The following is an 8,189-nucleotide window of genomic DNA, read 5'->3' on the forward strand; positions in this document are numbered from 1 at the left end:
GTGAGGAGGAGGGTGCTGATGGCGCTGAGTCTCCTCAGCCGCCATGCGCCACCAGGGGGTGCAGTGCTGGGGGGGGGGGGAGCGTGGCCGCGCGGCCCCACCTCCGCGGGCGCGCTCCCGTGCCCCATTGGCAGCGCGCCGCGGTGCCCGTCGGGAAGGAGGCGGTGGCGGCGGCGCGCAGGGTAGAAGGGGTCCGAGTGGCAGGGCTGTGGTAGCGGGTTGTGTTGTGCGCGCCATGAAGGAGACGTGCGGGTGAGGCGGCTGCGTCCTCCTTCATGGCTTCCTCAGGGGCTGTTCCCACCTCTGGGTGGTTTATGAGGGGGACTTCGCTGTTAAAGTTCAGCCCGCACCTGTTCCGTGCGGAGTGAAGGGCTCGACCCATAGAACCCGTGCGGCGACGGCGCCGTTCCAAGTCGGGCCCTCAGAGTCTGTAAGGTCCTCGCCGTCGCTTAGTAACAGCATCGGGCTGGCCGCAGGACTCGGTCGGCTGTGGTGTGCAGAGCCGGCGGCTTGCTCCGAGCTCTGGTGCTGAGGTGCCATGAGGGGTTCCCTCAGTCCTCCTGTGGCGGCGTGGCCTGCGATGGGAGGAGCTGGTGATGCGGGGCCGCAGTTCTCGCTGACAGGGTTGGTTTGTTGTTGCTGTTGTTTATGCACGATTCGGTTCGTGCCATCCGCTTTGCTGGCTCAGGAGATAAGTTCCAGTTACTGAGTGGAAGAGGCTGGAGAGATGCGTTTCTACCTGTGTCAAAGCAAGGCAGCCTCAGGAGTAGGGTTAATGAGTCTGTGGTGAGCACTGAGGGCACTGAAGGCAGCTCCCTCAGCTGTAGCTGTACCCTTACCTGTTGGCTCTCTGGATATGCAGGACAAACGGCTTGCAGCTTTGTAAAGCTGTAAAAGCAGCGGTAAAACCTGGAGTAAATCCGTTTAAGTGAACTTTTTGTGTGAAATCAGTGTCTCTCGGAACAGAGAGGTGTTGGAGCCGTTTGCTGTGGTGGGCAAGTTGTAGCAAGAGTTGGCAAAACAGCTTGCCAGGCTGTCATGTCCCTCTTGTTTAAAACAGGAGGTGATGGATGAGTAGGTTGTGTGCCCTGGATGCTGTTTTATGGCTTAAAATCCTTTCTTTGTATGTGTCTGATGTGGTTGAAAGCAAAGTTAAGATGTGTTTGTTTATTTCCTTTTTTAATGCCATAAGTCATTCTGTCAATAAAACTTTCTAAGTGCCATTTTCCTCGAGTTATGAGATCAAACTTTAAGTAATACAAGCAACTGAAAACCACCTGCTATAGAGTTAAAGAATCTGATACTAATAGTATCAGATATTTCTGTTACTGTTCCCTATATCAGTCTTAAGAGGAGGAATAAGGCAATGAAAGGCAGATGGTGCCTTTCTGTACACTTGCAAAGTGATATAAGAAGGAAAACATGAATATTTTTACTTATGAAGTGGAAGTTTACAGTGCCTAGAGGTGATGCAAATCAGGCTCAGGGCTAGTAACACTTGTTCTGTTGGGAGAGACTAGTTGACAGGACTACAGTACTAATTCCCCCTAGTTCTTTGGAGAACATATAGCAGAAAGATTGAAAAATGAGCTCCTAGAGGGAAATGGAAGGGATGACACCCAGCTGGATGATTAAAAGCTATGTCTGTGGTTTGATAAAATGGCTCTAAGAGATAGACAAATACATCTTTCCTCAATGGAGGAGTAAGGGCAACAGCTGGGAATAAGAATCTGCGATGTCTTCCTAAACAAATCAAGTGTTGAAGCTGTGCTTTGAACATTTCCTAATCCCATTCTAGCTGAAATGGGTTGGATACCTTAAATAGCTATAAGGATATCTGAGCTAAACCAGCTGATGTTTGAAGTTGTCTGTATGAGAAGTAGGAAAATACCTGGTTTGAGTAATGGTATAATTAATCCCTTTAGCCTCAGAGTCTGGATGTGGACTCTTTGACAACTGTGATGAGTTGTATACACTTTCTAATATATCTCTGCCTTTTTTCTGCTAGTGTTTCTGAGACACCTTCTGTCCATTGTGTGCTTCTTACATCCTGTCCCACTCCTTTCTCTCTTCTGGTTTCAGCTGGTAGTGCAAAATAGGGTTTTTTTCTCTATTTTTCCCCATTCTAATTTAACCTTGTTCTGCCACATCAATCCTATGATGCTTCTGATTGCAAATAAGTCTAAACACACAGGGCAGTCAGAGGGCTGGAGGTGAGAATCATGCCTTGCTCTAATTGGAGTTCAGGGGCAGTAACCCTGTGGGCCTCCAAACCCAGGAGTCCTGCTTTAACTGGAGCATAACTGGGCAGTGAGCTGGCAAAGCCGCACTTAAGCACCTCTAAAAACAGAGCTTTATATGCTGACATACATCCCTTGGATTTAGGTAAAATGGATGTATGTACAGTTAATCCTCTGAACTATAAGAAATGAGTGCTGTGTTAAAAGCATGAGCATTTCCTAGCAACTTCATCTGCATGTTAGTTGGTGTTCTTATTCATATTCTTGCATAAACAAAAATGGGGTAATACTGAATTTACTCTATGAACTCTAACAGACTACTTCATTACATGTCCTTACTCTACAATAAACTAGAATGCTCTTCCAGAATCAGCAGAAGCACAGGAAACACTTTTATACTAAACAAAGCAAGTGTTAGATTGTCTTGTTTCACATCAGCAGGAAGCTGATGGGAACATCCTTGTAACTGATACAAGATTGAAATGTGTCCAAAGCTGCTATATGTAGTGTTACCATCACTGGATTTCCAGCCTTTTCTGTTCCTGGTGATCAATTCTAATTGCTGGCACAAATAAGTTGTACTCAGATGGTAGCAATTTGTATCTTTTCTCATATCCACAAACGTGAAAAGGTGGTTGTGACTTCTAGGTTGGGTCAAGTTACCTAAAAACCAAAATTGGGGTGGTTTGGGTTTTCTTTTTTTTTTCTCATGTGTGTTACTGCTGGCTAAAAGAGCAGAAGCTGATTTTTAAACCTGTAAGTTGAAGTTGGTTTGTTTGTTTGTTTTGCTTTTATGAGGTCTTCAGTATTCTATTTTCTTCCACAGTACTTCCAAGCTGCAGGCTCAAAAACACTATGGAATTAGCTCCCCGATTAGTCTGGCTCCTCCTAAGGATATAGATTGCATTCATACTCAGAAGCTGATTGAAGCAATGAAGCCATTTGGTGTGTTTGAGGATGAGGAAGAACTGAATCACAGGTATAACAAGGCTAAAATTCATCAACCTCTTGGGGGTTTCCTGTTTTAAGGGAAACTTAACTTGAGTTTTCTTTACAGGATGGTTGTTCTTCGTAAACTGAATAACTTGGCCAAAGAATGGATTTCAGAACTTGGTCAGAGCAAGGTAAGGACTTTTTACATGTTCTTATCAAAGCAGCTGAAGCCTTTTTATTTCTTTTAAAAGCCATGCTATTAGGATTTATGCTGAAGTTCAACTTCTAACTTCTTAAGTATTGAGTAGAGCTGTAGTAACTGCCATTGAATTAAGGTATAAAAGATAATTCAGATCAAGACCCTGAAGTCTTTGGGGCACTAATTAAATCTGTGAAGTGGCTCTGTCAGTTAATAAAGCCAAACCATCATATTGCAGGGTGAGATAGACGGCAAATGGGCACTAATCTTGCCTCAAGCTTCCTACAGCATTCAGTCTAGGAATTATTACACTAGACTTAGCTCTTAGGTGGTATTAATTTATGAGTATGCTGCAGGTAAGACTAATAATAGATCTTAATTTCTGTAAATTAATGAAAGGACTGCTACATTACTTATTATTTTGATTTGCAAGCACTCACTTCAGAAAAACAGTATCTTAGAATAGCAGTCTATTAGACTGTAACAGTCTGTAACTGTATTCTACTGAAAGCTCAGTGCAGGAGTGAGAAGACCATATTTTGGAGGCTGTTGTAGTCTTTCTGTGTAATTTGTATTCCAGTTAAGACTTGCACATAGGTCAGTGCGTATCTCCAAAGTATGCTCGTGTTCTCTTTTCTACCCACAGAATCTTTCCCCTTCAGCAATAGCAAATGTTGGTGGCAAAATATTTACATTTGGTTCTTACCGGCTTGGAGTCCACACTAAAGGTACAACTTCCATTGCTTGGTCATATTTCTAATGTTTGAAAATTACTTCCAACAGTAACAGCAGAAATGGAATCTCTTTGCAGGCGCTGACATAGATGCAGTTTGTGTTGCTCCTAGACATGTGGAAAGATCGGATTTTTTTCAGTCATTCTTTGAAAAACTGAAACATCAGAAGGAAATAAAAAATCTGAGAGTGAGTAAATTCCCTACCTGATTGTGCACATTCTACCCCAAGAATATTCATGTTAAGGACTCATTGGTTGTGAATGACTTACAAGCCAAAATGAAACCCAAAATTGTTTCTGAGCACCTTGAGAAATACTATTTTATGCAGCATGAAAATGCTGAAGTCAACCTTTTGGTTCTTTTCCCCAGTGACGGTATGTCACTTAAGAATCTGTGTGGTACGCTTCTCCCACATCCATGATTTGGGAAAGTGTTAGGGAAAGTTGTCCCTAAGAGCCTTGCTTTTTATGTACTAGGATGTAGTAAGTAGCTTAGAAATAAGGTAATTGTGTACAGGAGTAGGATGGGGCAGCCCAAAAACTAAGGAAGTTGAATGTGGTGTGGAAAGGTTTCTGTCAGTATGCTTTTCTGTCTGTACTTTAGAACAGTATAAAAGTATATCATATCATAATTTAGGAAATACATTTAGGAATGTATTAGGAAATAATTTAGGAAAAACATTAAAATAGCAATAATATGTTTTCTTACAATTAACCTCTCCTTCACAGGCAGTTGAAGATGCATATGTACCAGTTGTCAAATTTGAGTTTGATGGAATTGAGGTAAGAATTTCATGTGTGTTGTGGCTTTTAAGTGAGAATTCATTTTCTTGCTTTGGAATAGGATAACTTTTCCAGGGATCTGTGACTGCTATTTTACATGATTATTGGTACCTTGCAGTGTTTTTAGGGAAACAGTTAGTTGGGGCTGTTCAGCATGGAGAAGAGAAGGCTGTGGAGGCCTCATAGCAGCCTTCCAGTATCTGAAGGGGGCCTACAGGGATGCTGGGGAGGGACTATTCATTAGGGGCTGTAGTGACAGGACAAGGGGTAACAGGTTCAAACTTAAACAGGGGAAGTTTAAATGGGATATAAGGAAGAAATTCTTTACTGTGAGGGTGGTGAGGCACTGGAATTGGTTGCCCAGGGAAGCTGTGAATGCTCCATCCCTGGTGGTGTTCAAGGCCAGGTTTGACAGAGCCTTAGGTGCCATGGTTTAGTGTGAGGTGTCCCTGCCCATGGCAGGGGGCTTGGAACTAGATGACATTAAGGTCCTTTCCAACTCTAACTATTCTGTTTATTCTATGAAACTGTAATTAAACAGCTTGACCACAGCCTATCCCAGTAAAAAGACACTGCAGTAAAATGGAAGCTTATAAGAAAATAAGCCCCTGGCAGGCATGAGAACAACAGAGACAACTTTTCCTGGCCTTTATCAGATTCAGACATTCACAGAACAATTTTGTTGTCTCAGACTATACTAAAAAAACAGATGCTTCAGGATCAAAAGGGCTTATTGCATGAGGAAAATGCGTTTTCCTTTGCTGCAGTTGAGGCGATTTAGCTTTTGTTTTCATTCTATGCTTAATTTTAAGTTCCCTTTTGTAAAATTCCAAGTTTAGAGTAATCTTCTCAACTTGGAAAAAAAAAACCCTTTCCTTTCCGTAGCTTAAAAGGAAAGGGATGAGGCACAGGGGGCTTTGTAAATAAAATATGGAACTTCCAGCAGTTCTGTTGGAGTTTTTGGCAAATAAATCTCCTGGGATATGTTTCTATAGTCACAGAATTCTAAATACGAATGTGAGCCACTCTTTTGAGACTTGGCTAACTGTCCCTCCCACTAGCGTTCTGTTTGCAAACAGTACAACATTCTGAGTCATGGTTGGCACTTTTTCCTCTTCAGATTGATCTTGTCTTTGCAAGACTGGCTATGGCAACTATTTCTGACAATCTTGATCTTGGAGATGACTCGCGTCTGAAAAGCCTGGATATAAGATGTATACGTAGCTTGAATGGTAAGCATATTTAAACATCTTTAAAGTGTGATCAGGACTGGTATAGAATGCACATTACACAACCCGAGCTTCTGGACAAGAAACTGATCTCTGTGTATCTGAGGTGGTGGCAAGAGAGCTTAAACTTAGGTATTTCAAGGAGTTCTGTGTTTAGATAGTCATGTATTTCATGTTTCTTTGATCAGGGAGTGTGCATTGTTCCTGTTTGCCACAGAAAGTACTTCAGATGCATAGGCAGAGCACTTGATAGAGAACAGAGTGTGGTAGTTAATAAAAAAATAGAAATTTAAAATACCTAAAGCCTAACTTGCTCACTGTTTTAACACTTAAGCAGTGGCTTAATTGTTCCTGGCTGCCCAAAGAGTCCTAGCTTTTTGGAATCCTATAGAAAGACCCTATTAAAAGTTGCTGGCTGCAGTGTAAACTATGAAAAAGCTGAGAGCACCAGCTACCTGAAGTGCTAATGTATGTGTAATCTATGGTTCTTAAGGTAATACAAAGCAAGTAATCCAGGCTTGCTTTCGTAATTTAAATGATAAACTGAAAGCTCTTGTTCCAGTATAGCATAAAACTGACTTATACCTGTTACTAGGAACTTTTGCATTTCAATTTTTCTTACAGGCTGCAGGGTTACTGATCAAATACTGCGTTTAGTGCCAAATCTAGAGAACTTCCGTCTCGCACTCCGTGCAATTAAACTGTGGGCAAAACGTGAGTAATGGGATTGTTCATGATCTTTAAACTTTTCAGAGGCACCTCATGCTGAGAAAATACAACTGTTAGAAGTACTTCAGCTTTGCATAGTTGCTTAAATGACAGTTTAACAGTTTAAACTAAACCTGTCATTTTTAGTCTAGATTAAAAGTCTGTTCATGTGGTCCATTTGGTGTGGTTTTTAATGAGGGTAGAGTGGGGAGGAGAAGGGGTTGACTACAAGACAAGGTGCTGTATTGCTGATCAAGAACCTGACTAGAGATGATAAAAATGCCAAGTTTAAAATGTAAGGAATATGGTATGTAAGGAATAAGACAATACTGTTTGTGCTAGAGCAAAGGCTAGAAGAATGGCAGAATGTTTTTGTCCAAAGGGAAGTTGGAATGAAGTAGTAGTTGCAGTAGTGTGGGCAAATTTCAGAGTAGCAGTATTTTGGGAACTGGTGTGGTAATGATTCTTTTTCTCATCAGTGCAAGGACCAACAATTTTGGCCTCATTGCATGGCAGAAATAACTGTCTGAGGCTGAAGCGTGTTAAGTATTCCACAGGTTGTGAAGTTGGTGCTGTACATTTGAAGGAATATATTTGGGTATTAAAAGACTACATTTTAACTACAATTTACCTATTCTAGGCCGTGGCATTTACTCAAATATGCTGGGATTTCTTGGTGGAGTTTCCTGGGCGATGCTGGTAGCAAGGACATGTCAGCTCTATCCAAATGCTTTGGCGTCTACTCTTGTTAACAAGTTCTTCTTGGTTTTTTCAAAATGGTAAGGGCAGTTACTTGTTTTAACTTGCATAAAGAAGTGACATTTCCAGAGGTAGTCCAAAGATTTACGTTAACAACATTCAGTCTTACCCTGAATTACATGGGAGACTTGAAAACAGACAGTTACTGGCGTTTTTTTCATATAGGGAATGGCCAAATCCTGTATTGCTGAAACAACCTGAAGAGAGCAACCTTAATTTACCAGTATGGGACCCAAGGGTATGTAGACATTGAATTCAGAAGCCTTTAAACTTTCTTCTAATCTAAATCAATACTAAACAGGTTTGTTTTAACGTCATAGGTGAACCCAGCGGACCGGTATCATGTCATGCCTATCATCACTCCTGCCTACCCACAGCAGAACTCCACATACAATGTGTCTCCATCAACACGGGCGATAATGGTAGAGGAATTCAAACGTGGTAAAGTTTTTTTCCATGCTTATTAACTGATTTTAAAGCACAATTCTTGCTGTTTGAAGCTGCATTATCTGAATTAGTTATGTTCTGTGAGCTATTCTGTCCTTTTAGGTAGCACAGGCCTCTGGGGATTATACCTGTTGCAGGGAATAAGGGAATAGTTTCAA

General features: G+C 41.7%; 1 protein-coding gene across 1 annotated transcript; it reads left to right on the top strand.

The window, feature by feature from the left end:
* The first annotated feature begins 235 nt into the window (after window positions 1-235).
* LOC101880234 (poly(A) polymerase gamma) lies at window positions 236-7,608 on the top strand. The gene is made up of 9 exons (XM_034060816.1): window positions 236-252; window positions 3,067-3,219; window positions 3,298-3,364; window positions 4,019-4,100; window positions 4,184-4,293; window positions 4,835-4,888; window positions 6,009-6,120; window positions 6,742-6,831; window positions 7,466-7,608. Exons 1-9 carry the CDS (start codon window positions 236-238, stop codon window positions 7,606-7,608), a joined length of 828 nt encoding a protein of 275 aa, XP_033916707.1.
* The last annotated feature ends 581 nt before the right edge of the window (window positions 7,609-8,189 follow it).

The sequence above is a fragment of the Melopsittacus undulatus genome, chromosome 3, assembly GCF_012275295.1.
Source record: "Melopsittacus undulatus isolate bMelUnd1 chromosome 3, bMelUnd1.mat.Z, whole genome shotgun sequence".
Lineage (NCBI taxonomy): Eukaryota > Metazoa > Chordata > Aves > Psittaciformes > Psittaculidae > Melopsittacus > Melopsittacus undulatus.